The following is a 19,707-nucleotide window of genomic DNA, read 5'->3' on the forward strand; positions in this document are numbered from 1 at the left end:
ATCTCTCCCTGCCCTCCCCCTCCTCGCCTTCCTCCTTCCCTCCTCCCTAGCCGTCTCTCTCTTTTTCCTTATTACTCTTTCTTCCGTTCCACCTTCCCTCCCCACTTTCCCTCCCACTGTCTCCATCGTGCTCTAATCTTTCTTCCATCACTATGTCATTTGTCTTTCTCTGTTAGATGCACAAGTTTCTGTGTGTGCAAGAGTGAGAGTCGCCAACTGGCACGCTGCTTCAGGGACATCAACATGGACTCTGTAGTTTGAGTCCGTCCCACATACTGTACATCATCCTGCTGCTGTAAATACTTACTATAACGTACCGTAACACCAAATTTGTATAACTCCACCGCTGAATATAATGTCCAATTAGTGCACTACAAACACCTGTTCCAGTAAGGTTGGATAAAAGCTACAGTGCCCAGCTGTTGGTGGGAAATGATGGGGCCTTTTGGTCGATGTTGCTGTCAGTGAGCATCAGTCACTCTAGTAGTTGCGATGTGTCCCCGCACTTTTTTCTTAAGATCCATTCAATCACGTAAGTCATTTGTAGTTTGTTTTGGTTGTCACCGATAACGACTGCCACCCTTCATTTATGTGGGAGCAGACGAAGTTGTGTGGTTGTTTGGGAGCAGAGATGCCAATTCGTCTGTAGCCTCTCTGGTCTCCGTAAAGTCTTGGTCTCAGTTAGTATGGTCTTGACTACAATACTAACTGGTCCTTTGATCTATTGGTACTCAACCTGGGGGACATGATCCCTGAAAAAGGATTCCAAGACAAAACTGAGAAGTCATGAAATGATTGAAAGGAATAGTAGAATAAATGTACGGAATACACTTATCCACTTCCTCTACTGCTGAGAAAAACTGACCGAGGCTGTGGACTCAAATCATTCAACTCGAGTCAAGCTTGCAACTTTGAGGTATTGAGAGTTGCTTGACTAACACTGATAAAAACTCAACTTTGACTTGGTATTCATGACTTTTGACTTGACTTAGACCTCAGACCGACGACTCCAATCGTGATAAACGTGTTAACGCTGACAGCCCTAGTAATCATTAATATTTTCTTACTACATACTAGATCGTTTCAGCCCATCAGCCCTCTAAAAATGTTTCAGATTACACAAACTGAGAAGAGTAAATCATTCTTAACCCATACAGCACCATTTTACAGATATGATTAGGGGTCACAAGTAGACATCACTTCCCTTTAATCGTCCAGACTCATAATGTCAAAACAGTTGGCGTCATCTGCTTCAAACAACACATGCAGTGTAAAAACGGCTCACTCTGAGGTTTCAATCTTCAAACCATTTCAAAGGTCATGACCCCGACTGAGCTCACATACTCACATCTCAAAGGCAACATACATATACATTATAGGACACACACATAGCTCAGACACAAAGCTACATGTAGGATTTTATATATATTTATATATATATATATATATATATATATATACACATCCACTTATTCACTTATTTACATATGACAGTCTGCACTGTTTCCCTCCAATATCACATCACAGATTCTGTCTTTACGTGCAACAAGGAAACAAAAGTCTGCATAGATCGCCTCCTCCACATATTTCTACTTCCCTTTTTTAAGACACTTGCTCTTTGTCTCCCTCCCTCTCTTCCTCACCCTCTGTCTCATTAGGCAGTATCTCATTTTGAGGAGGAGAGTCTTAAGCCAATCAGAGAGGGGAAGAAAGAGCAGAGGAAGGAGGGAGGACGGAGAGAGGAGAGAGACGGAGAGGTTGCAGGAGGAAGAGGGCAGAGAGAGAGAGAGAGAGAGAGAGAGAGAGAGAGAGAGAGATGAGGAGAAGAGAGGACGATGGATGGATGGATGGATGGATGGATGGATGGATGGATGGGGGGGGGTGGAAAGAGAGAATAAATAGCTCTGGCGCACTCGTCCCCCATTACCCGGGAGGGCACTGTCGCCATGGCAATGTGGCAGAAAAGGATAGCACAAGCATGATGAGCCTCTACACACACACACACACACACACACACACACACACACACACACATTTACAAATGGAAACTGTGATTCACACATATATCTGCTCACATTAACAGTCTCATACAGACAGTTTTGACAAGTTCATACTTTCAAGCGGATATGTGCACAAAGCACGCTGTCTTACACCTTACCATAATTATTTACACACACACACACACACACACACACACACACATCAACAGTTCGTCAAAGCCCACATAACAGATAAATAACTGTGACAAAGAAAGCTGTGGAGGCCAAAATATGAAAGAGAGACAGAACAAACAAACAAGAAGGTGAAGAAAATGACAAAAGAGAGCAGGAAAGCAATTTCTGGAGCAGCATGTACCACTGTGTATGACAACATTTCCACTTAAATGTCTTCTCGGTTGTTTTACTTTCCTTGATTCATGAATGTATTTATCGTCTTGATTAAACCTTAATTGACCGTTTATTTAGCTTGATTTGTGGGTGGTGCATCAGCTCTGACATATGACCTTATCATCCTAAAAAGTTGTCACTGTCAATGTGTTAGCAAATGGTTGCTTTGTCAAACTTCTGGCAGAAAAGGAGCAACATAATTTTGGAGTCAAAGTGCCATATTCACTTTCATTTAGCTCCGTTTTGGTCTCCACCCACTGGGGGAAGTATCTGTTCCTTTAACTATTAAATGCCCCACAGTGTTCACCAGCTAAATCACACTAAAGAGGTTTGTCTCCAGTTTGGTGCTTAAGTCAAGTTGCAGGCAAGCGGCAACCTCTGGAGCTGAAAAATGAAGTTAATGCGAAATGCCAAAAAGTACAGTTTATCAAATGGCCATTTCAGGCTGGCTCCAAAAGCGAGTCAATCCCCTTAGACATCCATGTTAAAAAAAAAACTAACTTTACTGCAGAAATAAACATGTTTACAGATACAAAAACATTTTGTGACATTCATAAAAACTGTATGGTAGTGATTTTTTTTATTGCTCACCTACTTCCATTTTATTAATGCTAAAAGTTGCACATAATTAAAAGTTATGTATAATCAGGGGCATGGCCACTCTGAATGACAGGTGGTCTGTGAGCATAGACTGGATATAGCTAGCGAGACGTCATCCATTGGTTTGTGGACTGCCGTTTTGAGGCATTTTGGCCACCGCCATCTTAGTTTTTTGGAGTCAGATGTGACCATATTTGGATGAGAGGTTGTAGATGCTGAGGAGCTAGGGGTGGATCTTACATGGCCTTGATGAAATGTGAGAGACAAAACAAAATCTCCTCTGTACAGTTGTTGTGAAATTAGCTATATCGACCAAAACAAACCTTTTGTTCTAGGCTGTAAACATGTTTATTCCTAATGTAAAGTAGGACATTTTTGGTGTTCTATGGGGATTTACTCTGTTTTGGAACCAAAAAGGGAAAAAGAGGGGCAAGACATGTAGCCAAGGGCTGAAGGTAGAATCAAATATGCAGCCAGTGCAGCAAGGACAGCTATTTTGTTCATGGGGTGCCCACTCTGCCAGGTGAGTTACTGGGCACACACTAAAATATTGATTAATTTAAGTGTGTTTTAGGTTTTGATTTGATCAGATTTATCTTATCTAGTCATTCCAAAATAAATAGTGTCCCCTGCTAGACCTCCATGCCTCTGTGACCCCTTTGACAACGATATGGTTTGGCTCCTGGCAGGTTCAGTTTGTCCACAGCTGCAGAGACAAAGCTCACTTCCCAGGTCATTAATGTTGAAGGATTTGTACTTTGCCAACAAACCAACCATGCCCGTGACAAAACAACAGCCTTGTTTCAATAATGAAACTTCAATAATGTAAGATCTAGAAAATTAGGGACCAGTGAAGAAACGCTACTGAAAAATGTCGCCCCGCAGAGTAAAACAAATCACCTAAAGTCAGTAGACTGAAGTAAAAAATGGCTTTAGCGCCGCTCCTGTGCCTTTGTTGCAGCACACACTTATCTTGAAAAGTTGTTTGGATGGCAAATGTGGTGGTTAATTAGCTTGAGAAATCTTGTGTGCATCCAGCCTGAGGGCAACGCAGAGAATGAAAGAGGCCGTTCTGAGACAGCCAGCCCTCTGTAAACTCTTATGTAAGGCAGAATCTGCATCCTGTTTCTCTGGGCTACATTATTGATGCGGGCTTCTGTTACCACGCGGAGTGTGTTTGTGCGCGCACGTGCGCGTGAACGTGTACACCTGTAAGTCGCTACCTCTTGTCGAGCGGCCTCTCACCTCTGCTGCTCTGTAGAAGGGGTCTCCTCTGGCTGATGTCTCGTCACTTTCTCTCCTCTCCTTTCCACCTCTCTGCATACTCTCTTGTTCTGTCTTCACCTACTTTCTTTTCCCCACTTGTTTTAATGCAAGTAGTCGCCTCCTCCTCCTCCTCCTCCTCCTCCTCCTCCTCTTTCTCTCTCAGGCCTTCATTTCTCACTAACAGATGTTCTCGGCACCATGTGGGAGGGCATTCCTCTTCTCTGCTCTGAAAGCATAAGAAAAACACTTCAAGTAGAGAAAAAAATCAAACGAGTACACACACAACTCCCCAGCAGCCTCAGCCTGTGTGTCCTGCTTCACCCTGCAGAGGAGGTGTCAAGTTAAAGATCAGAGTGCTTTTGCCTTTTTATAACACACTGCCCCCAGCGTTACACAATATCCAAAAGGTCATAGAAGTGCATGCATATGCACGCAAAACATTGCATGCCTGAGCAGCCAAGACGACTGGGAGTCATATAGAAACGTGTTCATGCACAGGAGCAGCAAGTGTGAGGGAGCACAGACGGGAGGCATATACCTGACTCCCCAGACCTCATGGGTTCTTTAAAAATTCAAACATGCCAAAAGAGCACCGTGGGAGTCCTTCTGCAGGTCAAGAGTGAGGGAGGGATGAGAGGCAGAGGGGAGGGGGAGAGTGATAGAGAGAAAGAGAGAGGGAGTGGAATGAGAAGCATGGAAAAAAAGGAAGATGTTTTTATTTTTTTTATTTCTTTACTCTTCCTCCCCTCGAGTATGAGAGTAAAGTCTGGCACTCTGCAGAGCTTAAGGGAATCAGGGGAAGATGTCTGTTTATGAGTGAGTGCGTTTTACATTTCCGACCAAAACCAGCGTGGAAAATGGGGGCAGCGGATGGAGAATGGGTTAAATAAGTGTGTCTGTCTGTGTGTGTGTGTGTGTGTGTGTGTGTGTGTGTGTGTGTGTGTGTGTGTGGGGCCATGTACTGACATGATGGCTGGATGCTGCAGTAAGGTGACCCACTTACACAGAACCCCCCCCCCCCCGAACACACACACTTACACATGCCTCTGCACGCTCCTGCACACACTCACACCTCACCCGCTGGAGACTGGAGGATGCTTTGGCCCCATTTCAGACAGTAATGTGTTTCAAGAGTTGTGGGAGATGAGGCGGGAGGTGGTGAGGGTGTGTGTGTGACGGGGGTGAAGAGAGATGTAGGAACAGTACAGAAGAAGATGTGGGATTAAGAGATGAAGCAAAGGAGACAAAAAAAAAACAGAGCGAGGTCACTGAGCACATGGACTGTGAGTATATGTATCCAGGTGGGCCCGTGCATCAAAATAAATGAGCAGGGAATATGTGATACCTTGTTAAAGTGTGCGTCTGCGAACATATTTCACTCCCCAACTAATCTAGTACAGCCATTGACTCCGTGTACCGCCATGACATTCAACAGAAAGGTCAACTCCTCACTGGTATGCACCAGATAACAGGCCAGACACATCCGTAGTCCTCCACAGACAAACAGCGAGATGATACAAGATAACGCCACACAACTAAAGAGGTGATGAACCAGAGTTCATTATGCACTCAGCTCAATCAGGTATGAATATCTGATTGGCATCCATTGCAGATAGATGGCTCGCTCACAGCAATCAGCTCACTGGGAATTAACTCATTCACAACTTTGGAGGGCTGATAGAAAAGCGTGAGGAGAAGTTAATGGGAGATAGGGTCTCTAATATCGCCATCTAGTGGAGAATTTTTTTTTAAAAATTACTACCAGATCTACAGTAAAAGGGGGATTTGAAAATAAACTTATGTATGTCATCAGTCAGTATCTTTTAATGTAGATTGTGACAACAGCATGACAGCTAGCAGCCTCCATATTAAAAAAAGAAATGATAACAAGCGTGATGCATGACAGGGCCACTACACACTGTGATCACATTGTGATGTAACTCTTTTTTTTGGGCCTATTTTCAGGTAATTTTCTTGCAACCGTTTCTCGTAATTTCTTGCTCATTTCTGGCTATGTTTTTTTTTAAGTTGCTCATTGCCTACTCACCATGTTTGTTAAAGAAATTAAACCAATTTGCCCAAGTTTCAAAGGGTTAAATTCCTTTAAATTGGAAACATTTTTTGTTACATTTGGACAGAGCCAGGCAAAATAACCCTTACATATATAACTTTAAATTGATTGTTTTGTGCATATATTTGTCACACAACTAGACATTTTACCTGCCGCTGCTCAGCCTCACCTGGTTAAGGTGCAGCCGCAGGTGTCCTGTGAGATGACAAACATGATGTCAGTTGGTCAAGCCGCTGGACTGGTATGACCAGATTCGTGTAATGACAAACACTCCAACTCCTGTACAGATGATTAACTGTGTAGTGGAACAACTTCAGCATCATTGCACAATTGGAAACAGGGTGGTGTAATGGGTACCACGGTAGGAGATGAGAGGAAAACACTCGGCCGCTGTACTGAATATGTAAATGCAATCAACCATCCACAGACCACTGTGTGATTTCTCAGTGGAGCATGAGGTTTGGTGCTGCTGTGGGTCTTCATCAATGGAAACCACAGGGGAATATACCGCTTTAGACAGCTGTGGTTATTATTCAGACATTTAGAATAAGTGTTCATCATATATCAGGTATCACAGTGTGGAGCGATGCAGGACGGGGTGGAAACAAAAAGATTTATTGCCAAACAGCGGTTCTGATTCATGCGGCTGCAAAGTCACGCCGTGCCTCAGTGAGACAGTAAGTCATGTGAACACAAGCGATTCAAATGTATTTAATCTTGGTGATTTAGTGTGCAGGACAAATGCTTTGTGAGGCCTGAACATTTTAATTAATGCAAAGACTTAAAACTGGACTCCGTAGGTGTTGGTTCAAGTGTAACGGGGCGGTGACACTGTTGTTAGGCCCTGACAGCAGAATCACGTCCAGGTGGAGGGTGTGTACACACATTAATCAGCAAAGTCAACACATCAATATTGCAATGTCAGAACATGCAGATAATCTCTGTTTGTTCTGGTGATGAGGCAGGCCACGGGAAGCAGATACACTCTTTGCTTTGCTTTATGACACCACTGCAACATCTGATGCTGCTAATGCCATTTAATATCATGTCCACCATACTGTGATACTGATGTCCGATGCACTGATATTTCCGTGATGTTCTCAGCAATTATAACATGGAAAACATCAGAGCACTGGGGTGAATTTAACAGCTTCACAGAGTGTTCTTTCCAATTTCAGTATAACTCCCAGTTACACTATTAGCGCCCGCTCTATTAAAGCCTCCTGCTATAAAGGGGAAAAACAGATCCAAACTAAGCATTAATTTTACTATGTGGGAGGCAGCCTGGGTGGTATTAAAATCCCAATTTTGTTGAAATGCTCCACTTTTAATAAATAAAAGCACAGAAATAACATTATTCCTTTAGCCTACAGAAATTTTAACTGCCTCTGCTTTAATAATTGGTAGCTGTTTCATATCACAGGTGTAAATTACAAATATTTAAAACCTAAGGTGATATCGTATTCGGCAACAGGTGAGAACTTGAGTCACATGACTTGGACTCGAGTCACACTACAGTCACAACTTTCATGACTTTAGACTTGTCTTGACAAAATCGCAAGACTTGCAAATGGACTTGGACACCAGAGACTCGTGACTTCACTTGGACTTGGGCCTTTAGACTTGAAAATACTTGATACCTTCCCAAGTCCAAAGAATAAGAAGTGTGCTATTTAAAAAGTGTGCAACAAATCAATTAATTTCCCTTCATTTCCTTAATCAAATAACATAAACTCTATTTACTCCCAGCAGGTCGACACTTTATTCTCCGGACCAACTTTGTCTGAACCAATCAGACAGCATCCCATTAAGTTATAAGAGAGAATTGTGAAGAGTTGAGTTGGTTACTGAGGAAAGGTTAGAAAAAATAATGCAAAGATCATTTCTTGGTGTGTAAAAAAAAACTACATGAAAAAGTATGTCCATATTCATGTTTGCAAAAGGGGAGAAAAATAAATAAAAAAATAAATCTAATTTAATTTAAAATGATAAAAAAAAAAAGTAAATAAAAACGTACACAAACACTAGCATAAGTTGTCGTTACAAAGTTACACTTTGCATTGATTTGACTGACGATGAATACGTTTACAGTTGGTTAGTGTGTGTTTTAAAGCTGCCATACTTGAAAGAATCTGTCATTGGACCCATGAATAGCAAATCTAGCAAACTTGTTCTAACAAATAAATACACATTTGAAAACACATTCATGATTTTTCAGTTTTTAAACTCTGTGGTAAAAGTGACATTTCAATTGGTGAAGATATTGTGACTTAGTATGGACTGGAAACCCAAAGTTTAGGACTTGGTACTGGACTGGGTCCCGCCTGTGGTATTTGGGTTATTGCTGCCGCCTGTCGGGTATCTGCTGTATTTTCATTTTAATGTGGTACTCGCATTTGGTCGCAAGATGTCGCTTTGGAGTAATAAATAAAAAATAAAATAAGATACAAATGCAAATGTGCAAAAAAATGTTAAAACTGTATTAAAAGTTCAACTAGCAATAATTCTGATTTATATTTCTTAATCGATGCTACTAACATGACATAAATGCAGCAGAAACACTAGTTACACGAGTTATTCACACAGAGATGTGAAAAACGTTCCCCTAACCAGACTATTTACTTTTATGTACCAAATTCAACAAACACAAAAACAATGTTAACTTATTGATCTTTGCAACAAAATTAAACCAATATGTCGTTTTCTAGAGAAACTAATTGATAATCAATGAGGAACATACGAGAAACATATAGCTGACCTCGGATCTGTTTTCTGCTCTTCCCCCTCGCCGTCGCTGATGAGAGTTGTTGGCGTCAATCTGATCTCAGGTCGGTGCTGGTTTCGCGCCTCCAGTCTGCGACCACGTGTCTCTCTCCGGCCTGCCAGTGGACCATGTGGAGCAGCAAGATGGCGGCGCGGTGGAGGGGGAAAGACGGGCATTTAAATACCGGCAACAGCGACTTTCTGGCCTCCGACACTTCACACGAGGTACCGGTTTGCTCATTTTAGCTGAGTGATATTAAAACAGCTGCACACCTGCGGGTTTTTTAATGTTGTACTGGATGTTTCGCCGGCGCGCGAGGCCACATGCGCGCATGGCGACACGTGGCTTGTAGTACTACCGAGGTAGCGAGCAGGGAGTTGGCCGATCCGGTCGATTAATCTGCTATTTTGGCTCGTGTAAATACGGAGACAGTTTAATGACACGTCAGTTCATGTCATTACCTCCTCGTGCACGTTAAACACGATCTCCACCGGTGAAGATTTACGGTGAAAGCTGTCAGAGAAAAACCGGTTCATTTCCTCTCAAGTACAGGATGTTCAGGCGAGGCTGCAGCCTCAGCACTTCACTGCTCTCTGCACGGCGCACTGGCGCTTTTCTTTATTCAGCATTACTTTGACTTTTAGGTCCTTGCTTTGCTGTCTCGTGCTTAAAGTTTTTTTTAACAGTTGAATGGATAAACGGGTTTATTGTCACATAAAAGCAGATTAATGCTCTATTACAACAGCACAGGCCCTGAGAGCTGACATTTCAACTTCCCACTTACACTGACATGGTGACCTGCCTCAAGGGCCACTTGTCCCCTCAATCTGCCTCCTACTCAGAGGTGGAAGAAGTATTTCGATCCTTCACTAAAGTAAACGTACTAATACCACCAGTTAAAGTACACTGTTATCAGTAAAAGTCCTGCACTGAAAATGGTATATTAGTAAAAGTAGTATAATCAGGAAATGTACTTAAAGTATTAGAAGTAAAGGAACCCAATGCAGAAAAAACAACAGACACACTCACACACACACAAACCCAAAAAAAAATTTTTTTTAAAAAAAGAAGAAAGAAAAACAACATAAAAAAAAACCTAAAAATTGTTAAAAAATGCAGGGCAGCACAAAGAAACAAAATTTAATAAAATAAATAAAAATTGAAGAAAAAAACACCCGCAAACTCTACATTATTATAAATAAATCCGAAAAAACACCCCAAAACAAAATTATTCATAAATGTATTAGAAAACACCTCAAAATTATTTAAAAACAAACAACACCCCAATCTCAGAATTATTAAAAAACAAACAAGACTTTTTTTACTTCCCTGACATTATGTTCAGACATGTCTGCAGTTGTTTTGTAGAGCTGGATCCAGGGGCGTGTCCAAGATGTGAGGACATTGGGGACTTAGCTTGGACCCCAGTAAGGGAGTCAAGGGGATCCTCCCCCAGGAATTTGTTTTGATGAACAAATATAATGACAGGTTATTAGATCTGGGGCTTTTAATAATGTATAGTCTAAATGTTTAGATGTGTGGCCATTTACGCAGCATTCAGAGCTGAAGCCTCGGACACCCTGTCCTAATGATGCCACCGGGTTAATCAATTTAGAAAAAAGCTAAATGACAGAAAATGAATCTCAAATGTCTATAAAAATGCTTTAAATTCACAGTTTCTGTCTTCTTAAATGTTTGTTTTCAAAGTTGTCAATGATAGTAAACTAAATATCATTTGTTTTGAACTGTTGGTCTGACAATACATGAGATTTAAATGTGGAAACTCTAGCTTTAAAAGATTTGCAATCTGAATTTTCACTATTTTTTAATGAATTAAACAATCAAGAAAGTAAGCAGTTCATTAGTTGCAGCCCAGTAGTTTATTTTTTTATTTGTTGCTTGTGATTGTAATTTATATTGCTGTGTTTGCCTGTGCATTTACGTATCTCATTTCTTTCTAAACACTGATTAAGCATCATCTCTGCCTCACTGTGTTTTCACAGCTGTATTTGAAGCATGGTCAGAATTGGCATCTCTTCCTGTTTATGCTGCGAAAGACAAATTTGGAGCTTATTGCATCCTGTGTCTCAGTCTGTGGTCACACTCGGAGGAGGGCGTTTATATTGTGAGATTGCAGGAGGTCAGAATATATCAGAAAGACGCGGGTGTGATATATTTTTGTGTGCTTGTGTCTCTGCAGCTGGTCCTGAGTAGACGTGATGTGGAGGGTGTGGAGATGGACACACAGTCCTGCGTGGATCACTCAATCCTGGCCATTTTTGAGGACTCAACCATCACATCAGAGGTCACAGTTAAAGCACGTCATCACTGCACGTTACAAGATTTACAGTTGCCTCTTTTTCTTTTGTTGCCGACAGTTTTTCTGTCGACTCTCCTTCAGGGTACAAAGATGACACATTCAGCGTGTTGGTGGAATATGCATTCAGTATATAAATGAATAAAATCGTATTGTGGTTTGGTTTTTTTAGGATAAGAGTGGAGCGGAGGAAGAGAGTCAGACGCTGCTGTCGGCCCTGACTGAGATGCTGGACAGTGTGGAGGATGATGATGGGACTCTGTCTCCCTTTGACACCCTACCAGACACCAAGCTGCTCACCCACACAGAGCGCACGGACAGTTCAGAGGTGGGTGCACAACTCAGGAAATAAAAGCTGGAAAATAAGTTATTTCAGAACAGGTCAGTTCAACTTCATCGCCCAAAATCCAGTCTGTTGCATTGCAGCTTTCCTGGTAACGCAGTGCAAATTTAAATTGCCCACGACTTATCAGCCTCCTCATGACGATCACATGAATTAGTCTGATAGAAAGCTGCTTTTTCTGGACTGTTGTTACTCGATAGCTCGGATAAAGATGAACCACAAGCCTCAATTAAAAAGAAGTACACATGCATGAACACAACAGTGCAGTACCTGCAAACTTGACTTGCGTAAGATTAAGAGTGGGCGATGTGACGAACGTACTCGGCGTATCAAAGCTTGTTCCATGTTGAATATATACAATGACCATATTGTGAACATTGAGAAAACATTTTCATGTCATTTTTTAAGTCACAGGCATGAGACTCACTCTGGCGTTTCAGTTCTCTCGCTCTCTCAAAGACACACAAACACAAAAAAGGACTTACAATTGTGGTACATCACACACACACACACACACACACACACACACACACACACACACACACACACACTCCTCCACCCATCCAGACCACTTTCTCCGGAGAGATGGTGTTTAAGCAGGCGAGGCGTGCTAGAGTTAACTAATAACCAGTAATTCTGTATTTTAGTAGTCTATAGTGGCTCAGAGGAGATTTTAGCCATATCGCCCAGCCCTATATATGGTATGTGATGATGAACCTTTTCTGCTGACCGTAATATTTTGGGGTTTTTCCTCTCTCTCTTTCTCTCCTCTTTAGGAACTGACACTTGCTGACAGACTTAGACCAAGGTCCAAATCAGCAAATATATCATTCACAATAAAGATTGATGGAGAAAAGAAAGATAAAAGCAAACTGGAGAGAAGCAGCCCTCCACAGCTGTTCAAACAACAGAGTCAAACATTGTTTCACTCCAGAGATAAGAAAGCGGAGGCTGAAGTCGAGGTCTTCACCACCACCTCTCTTGTCAACCTGGTGAAGCTCATGCACCCCTACTGCCTGAAGCTGCACGTGGAAGAGGAGGACGGCAAACAAAGACAGAATCGAACAGTATTCTCTCAGGAAGAGGTGTGGAAGTACGAGAGACCCAGTGAAGACAGCGATGAGGAGATAAATGTTGTGTCTGATGACGAGGTAACTGTGGAAGACACAAAAGCGGGGGATGAAAAGAGAAATAATGACAGCCTCTTAAAGAGCGCACTACTGAATGGAAGCTCATCTAGAACGACACCATCCAAGGAGAAGAAACGAGTGAGCTTTGGCCCGGTTCAAGTGGCTTCATTTGATGATTCGGTAGAAAAGGGATTGAATGAGAGAAATCACACAAGTGGGAACACAAGTGAAACTGTGTCAAATCCACTGAACGGCACCAAAGCACTTGAATCCGAAACAACGTCCTCAGTAATGAACAGTAACAAGGCGGATGAGGCAACGCCACTTAAAGGTGAGACAAAAGCCAAATCACTCAGCCTCCAACAGTACAGGCAGCTGCGCCAAAAGAGGCGGCCCCTGGTGGAGAAACAGGGGAACTACATGACCAAGTGGCCCTCTGTTCCCGAGCCCCCCAAAGAGCTGACCCCCATCCTCGATTTACAGGGACAAAGACAAAACAGCTTTGGACCAAAGACGGCGCACCATTATCCACCAAGTGGTGCTGATCAGCTGCATAGATCTCAAACTCCTGCTCACAAGACCCACCACACCTCTGCTCTGCACAGGCCCCGCCCCTCAGAGGCCAAACCATCCCCTCATCTATGTCACAGCGGATTAAAACACTCAAGGACTGCATCCGTAATCACCTCAGCTGCCAGTCTGCTGTCAGACGCCACAGCTCATGTCAGAGTGCCTGAAAAAAGTCCAGTAAAGAAACCAGCACAGTTCAGTAGTGACCCTCCAAACCCTGTCCTCCTCCCTCTACCAGCCAGCCGAACAACATCACCAACCACTGAGCACTCCTCGCCAGAGTCCAAAGTGGACGTCCTCGTCAGAGACTCCAACCTCGACAGCACCAAGCACTTTCCAGAAATCCAAAATGAATCCTCAGGCCTTCAAAGACAGCCATCCTCCTCAGGACTGAAGCCTGAGGTGTTAGTAAACCAGGTCTACACCACTCTGTTCAAGGACATTAAAAACAAGCTTACTGAGATGGCTTCAGGCATCTCCTTCAGATCTCCAGCACTGCCCCCAACCACAACACAAACTGAATCCTCCTCAGAGTGCAACAAACTACAGCTTCAAAGATGCAGCCTGAACCTGACGAAAGAAACCAAGCTGGAACCAGAGACTCCCAAGTCAAGAAGTTCAGATACAGTGAAGACACATGACTCAGGTAAACTGTCGAGACATGGTGTTAGACGTGATATGATATTAGGGCCGTACGCAACTCAGTAATGCAGGGCTGCCCTTTGAAAGTTGGAGACTCGAATCATCAGTTAGAGCGAGATTGCTTCAGGTTGAGCAGTTGGGCTTTTTTCTGAGGTGTACCTCTGGAGACATTTTGGTCCCCAGATTTTGCTGCGGAGCAAGTGCTCTTAACTTCCTCCACTCAACAAGCAGGCAGCAGCACAGAGGGCGAGAGAGGCCGCACCGTAAGGTAAAGAAGATGTCAAGTTAATAGTTAATAGGATGCAGCCTCTGGCTTTTGTTGATATCTAGTGTCTGCAGAAAATATTGTTACGCGTTTGTGATCTGTCATTAGTGCTGTTAGCTTGTTCACTACATGACTTGAATGCCGCTGTCACACTGAACATCCCAGGGAGCCCATTTAAACATTAAAACTTTGTATGGAAAACAACATAAATTGTTGAATATTCGTATTAAACAGCCAAATCCGATTCGATTGGCATCATATTGAGTCAGACACAGCCCTAGAATTGTGTCAGTTGAATCAGATCTGACTGTTAAATGCAAATATTCAACTATCTGACTTTAATTTAATAAAGGAAATGAGCTAACTACGCTAACGACGGATCAGAACTGTGAGACATCTGTTTCCGACACAAGATATCAAACAAAAGCCAGAGACTGAATCGTATTAGTGACTACTGAACTTAAAGGAATCTCAGTTGGCTGTAGGTCGACAACTGATGATTGAGATCTCCGACTTTCAGGGTCAGCATTGCATGATACGTTGAGTTTACTGATGATGCTATAAGGGCTAACAGAAATAAACAGCATATTCCACATTTTCTTATTTGTTTGTTCTTTGTACTTCAGGAATTGAAGCACCTGATCTGACCAGCCTGCTGGAACAGTTTGAGGAAACGCAAGGTGAGTAATCGGATTACTGGTATCACTCAGTACGTTTACATGATGTTAGAAAAAGTCTATATTGTGTTGGTCCGACTAAAACTGGACATTTAAGTACATGTAAACATGTCAGTTAAAGTAAAATCGGACTAAGTCCATCTCCTTTTCCACAAAAGCTTCAGAGTTCGCAAGTGAAGAATTTACTGACAAATTTTATGTTGTAGGACAGAAAGTCTACAGACTTTATTTTAAGGCATCAACCAAAAACCCATTCAGAAAACCCATACGCTTTGAAAGAGGGGAATCCGGAGTGCAGAAATGCTAACTCATTTCTGGGTTTTAGGACTCATTACCGGGGCGGGGCACTCTGTTGCCAAAGCCGATGTCGGCTCTTGTGTAACCTCCTTTTTATTGTTCCTCCTCCAGCTAAAGAGGAGAGGGTGTGTGAGAACGAGCCAGAGCCCAAACGCACTGTTTTACCCTCAAACCTGCAAACAGATGGACATGTGGACTTGGACAGGACTCCGTCTGTAGGAACGCACAGAGGCTCTACGGAAGCACTTGATAACTTAAGCACTTCAGAATCCCCCGAGAATCCAAAAACCTTCAAGAATCTACAAATGTCGGAGTGTGCACACATCCCAGAGCCCCTCGGCACTGAAATCATCCTCAGCACTCAACAAGATCTGCCCGCAAGACGCAAAAATCTTCCCTCCAAGGCCATTCAGATTATCGACCCCCGTCCCTTGCCGTCCAAGAAGACACACGCCAACCTGTCAGAGCTCCCTGCTGCTCACGCCTCTCCTCATACGTACTCATCTGTATGCTCCGATCATGATTACTGCGGGCCAGTAGACCGTTCTGGTCAGCGCAGCAGAGCCTCTAAACTCAAGGACGTTTCTATAAGCTCTGATGCATCGACCTACGACTCACGTGCTGCTGCTGAATGCATAAAACAGACCTCACCTGTTGAGGCTGCTGAGACTTCTGCAAAGTCTGTGGTGCAGCATCCCTCCAAGCAACCATGCAACGTGTCCGCAGACGAAGTTGCGGCGCTCTCAGAAAGCGCTGCCGCAGAGCAAGACTGCAGTTGTGCAGCGGAAGACAAAACAGCCCCATGCACTCTCCCCACACCTCCACCCAGCCCTCCTGCCAGGGGGCGGGACAAAAGACGATATCGGAGAAGATCTCCTCGTTCTGACTCCGGCTCCAGCTCCTCATCATCGTCATCTTCCTCCAGCTCTGCATCTCCCTCTCCAAAAAGACAAAAGTAATCATCTTCTGTTATGTTCTTTGTACGTATTAATTGTTACTCTTTGTGCATCATTTCTAATTCTACAACTTGTCTGTCTCGCAGGCATCGTCACAAGCGGTCAGAGAGCAGCTCGTGTTCGTCGTCCTCTCGCTCTCGCTCTCGCTCCTATTCCCGCTCCCCACCTCGGCGTTACAGGTGGTCTTACTCAAGATCAAGGTGTAGCAGGTCAAGATCCAGATCTTGGTCCCAGTCTAGGTCCCCATCCAGATCCAGATCGCCATCTCCACAGGTTTGCCATAGACGCTGGAGAGATGTTTACAGGTTAGTTAATGTTGGAGTTTCCCATGTGGTCACTTTAATTTGCTTTAATTGATTTCATTTGTTTAATTTAAGTCTCCGTCTTTGTCTGATTTCTTCATTCCTTCAGCCGCAGAGAGTCCAGGAAGCTCAGGAGAGAGCACGAGATCAGGATCCAGAAACTTAAAGCCATAGTGAGTAAAAGATTACCGACGTGTCAGCTGATGCATTAATGGGTTGTAGGTTGTGTTGTTTTGGGTTGAGTAATCAATAATGATTAATCGTAATAATCCTCTCATACAGGATGAGCGCAGGGTGGTGTATGTCGGCCGCATCCGCAAGTCCATGACACACAACGAACTGAGGGAACGCTTCTCTCAGTTCGGAGATGTCGAATGTGTGTCTCTTCACTTTAGAGACAGAGGGTAAGAGCGCACAATTAAAATGATCTTTCATAATGTTTTTATATTTTGTACCATTAATCTGTTTCTCAGCATTAAAACCCTGCACTCTTTATTCCCATAGCGACCACTACGGCTTTGTCACATTCTACAACATGGACGATGCTTTTGCGGCCATAGATAACGGCGGCAAACTACGGAAGCCCGATGAGCTGCCGTTTGACATCTGCTTTGGTGGAAGAAGACAGTTCTGTAACTCAGACTACGCCGACCTCGGTGAGACTAAAAACCACAAAGTCAAGTACAGCGCAAACTTTTTCCTCATTTAAGTTTAACTTAGTGCAGTTTTTCTCCTGGCGCTCCCTGTCAAAGCATCATCATTGTTTTTGCAAGCTGCATCATAAAACCCAGAATATAATTTTCCTGGTAAAATGTGAATTCATTGATTCAGTCATTAGCCAAGTTTCCATCCAGATGTAGTGCAAATTTTAAATGAATTTACCGAAAAGTGCCAAAAGAAAATAAGTGTTCCAACACAGTATGGGAAAGTACGTAGTTTCCATGTCTGAATAAATATGAAAAATACAAATTGAGTACGGATAAAAGGGCGTCTAGACTATTGCCCGTATTCTGTTTTTTAAAAAATAAAATGTTTAATTTCTAAAACATTTTTTTAAAAAGCTTAACGTCATCAGAAGCAAGGTAAGAAGTACGGCTTGTGTCTAAACGCACCCTGTTATGTAGACCTGCCTGTACGCCTGATCACATGACCGTCACAACCTGCAAAATAGCCCGAGAAAATGCCCGAGTGCCGTATAACAACCAAATCCGGACATCCACGATCAAACGAGCCTCAAAGAAAATGCAGCTTCGAATTGTATAAATATGAAGCGTCACAAATTTAAGATTGAACATTTAAAAATTATGTAGTGATGTAGTTATCAGAAAAGTAAACGGATGATCGTTTTCCACGCTGGCTGCACACAGATGCCGTGAAAATGACATTATTAACCTTTTTTTCTATTCATTTTTGGTTTTCATCATAAAAGGGACTAAACATATGGGGAGAACAACAGAATACCTTTGGAGTACAGGCAGCACTGGTCAGTTTACATCCTCTCTGGGTGTTTGAGTTGTACAGTTGGACATCATCTGTGTAGGAGTGAGGACTAAGCGCACGTTTTCAGACGGCTGGCTGTTTGTACCCACATGTCTAATATAGTCTGAGAAATCTACGGAGAAGTCTGGAGATCTGAGTCTGGATAAGGTTGAACTGAGACATAAAAACAGCGTAGGAACCCTGATTGTTGTATTTTTTTAATGTGGAAGTCGTCGTACATAACACTGAGCCTGTAAATGTCTCTCTCTCCCTCAGACGCGAACAGAGACTCAGAGCCGTCTCCTGCCAAGAGCAGGTTTGAGGACCTTGACTTTGACTCGCTGCTGAAACAGGCCCAGAGAGGATTAAAGAGGTAGCAGAGCTGTGTGGGAGGACACCACCACCAGGCTGGATATGTCGAAGATGAAAAGAACATTTTTCATGAACCTCAGAGCTTTATGCTCTTACTTTATGTAGCAAACGTGTGTCTGTCGGTCTGTTTTTCAGTGTTTTGACTCTAATATGCATGCAGTTTCTGACATGTACAGTTAATATGTACAAATGTGTAGCACTGTTAAATTTGATAACATGGTATTAATGGAACCTACTAAAGATTTTTGCTTCATTCCATAACGATGATTAAAGAGTTTTGTATATTTTATGTTAAAAAAAATAAAGGTTCTTTTTTGTGTTTCCTGATGAAGTGTCAGCCTTAGTTTTTTTTTCCTCACCCTCAGCAGGCACCTCTCCCTCAGCAGGCACAGTGCCATTTTTAACAAGATAAATGGTCCGCTGACACAGCAAATCTGATTTCATGGTAGTGATAAGCGACCTGAATCCTGGTTCTGAATCAAGCTCAGTATCTTCCTGATTTTTATATGATTCACTTTCTCATTTAGGTTCACTGTGATTTCGCTAATTTTCTAATCTCACAACATCACGTACGCTTTAATAAAAATCGAAACTGTCTCTCTTCACACGTCGGCTCAGAGTCTTCGGGGCTTGTTTTTATCTGCCGTCTTCAGATCCTCAGCAGCCTCTTTATCTTCCCCGTGTGGAGTCAGCAACTCCATTAACATGAGTTGAAGACTGCTCTACCAAGTATCAAAGCAGCGACGTTAAATGTGGGTTAAACCTCAGCGTATCAAACGTGTTTTTCTGTCTCAGATAACTTTGTAAGGTTAGACTTTAATGTCGTCGTCTTTAATCAGACCTCTGTCACGGCAGACATAATGAGTGATCAAACACAGGTGTAACCAAAAACAAATTATACTTCTGCTGAGTTAAACTTCCAGGTCCCTGCTGTGTCCCCACTAGCTCTACTTTCTAGCACACTCAAATGAAAACAGCCAGTGTTAAAGTAGTCTGTTAAATTGACACAGAAAGGCTGACGCATAAAATTCTCCAGAAAAAGGAAATTAGGTGTTTGACCTTCAGTTTTTTTGGCGGAGGACCCCTAAACCTCCCTTTCATGGTGTTTTTTTGTTTTTAGTTTTTTTTGTGTGTAAGTGTCCGATTTTTAAATTAACCCTGTTAAATAGCCACATAAACTTTTTTTGTGTCCACATTTCTTTTTTACCAACTTCAGTCATGATAATAAAAACATTTTCATTATTTCCAGAATTTTAACCTGTTAAATAC

The 19,707-nt window shown here is 42.7% G+C and overlaps 1 protein-coding gene across 1 annotated transcript; it reads left to right on the plus strand.

Annotated features, from left to right (window-relative positions):
• Window positions 1-9,126: 9,126 nt before the first annotated feature.
• On the plus strand, window positions 9,127-18,765 carry LOC121941779 (peroxisome proliferator-activated receptor gamma coactivator-related protein 1). The gene is made up of 11 exons (XM_042484648.1): window positions 9,127-9,312; window positions 11,289-11,393; window positions 11,578-11,733; window positions 12,525-14,094; window positions 14,982-15,035; window positions 15,441-16,284; window positions 16,372-16,590; window positions 16,697-16,760; window positions 16,870-16,991; window positions 17,092-17,243; window positions 18,343-18,765. The coding sequence occupies exons 1-11, from the start codon at window positions 9,217-9,219 to the stop codon at window positions 18,441-18,443; spliced, it is 3,483 nt and encodes a 1,160-aa protein (XP_042340582.1). The 5' UTR covers window positions 9,127-9,216; the 3' UTR covers window positions 18,444-18,765.
• The last annotated feature ends 942 nt before the right edge of the window (window positions 18,766-19,707 follow it).

Source organism: Plectropomus leopardus, chromosome 4 (genome assembly GCF_008729295.1).
Source record: "Plectropomus leopardus isolate mb chromosome 4, YSFRI_Pleo_2.0, whole genome shotgun sequence".
Taxonomy (NCBI): Eukaryota; Metazoa; Chordata; class Actinopteri; order Perciformes; family Serranidae; genus Plectropomus; species Plectropomus leopardus.

Bases quoted from the DNA above. Each gene is read 5' to 3' on its own strand.
- LOC121941779 (XM_042484648.1), top strand. From the start codon at position 9,217: ATGTGGAGCAGCAAGATGGCGGCGCGGTGGAGGGGGAAAGACGGGCAT. The intron at 11,734-12,524 runs GTGGGTGCACAA...TCTCCTCTTTAG, and splicing joins AGCGCACGGACAGTTCAGAG to GAACTGACACTTGCTGACAG. The intron at 16,761-16,869 runs GTGAGTAAAAGA...CCTCTCATACAG, and splicing joins TCCAGAAACTTAAAGCCATA to GATGAGCGCAGGGTGGTGTA.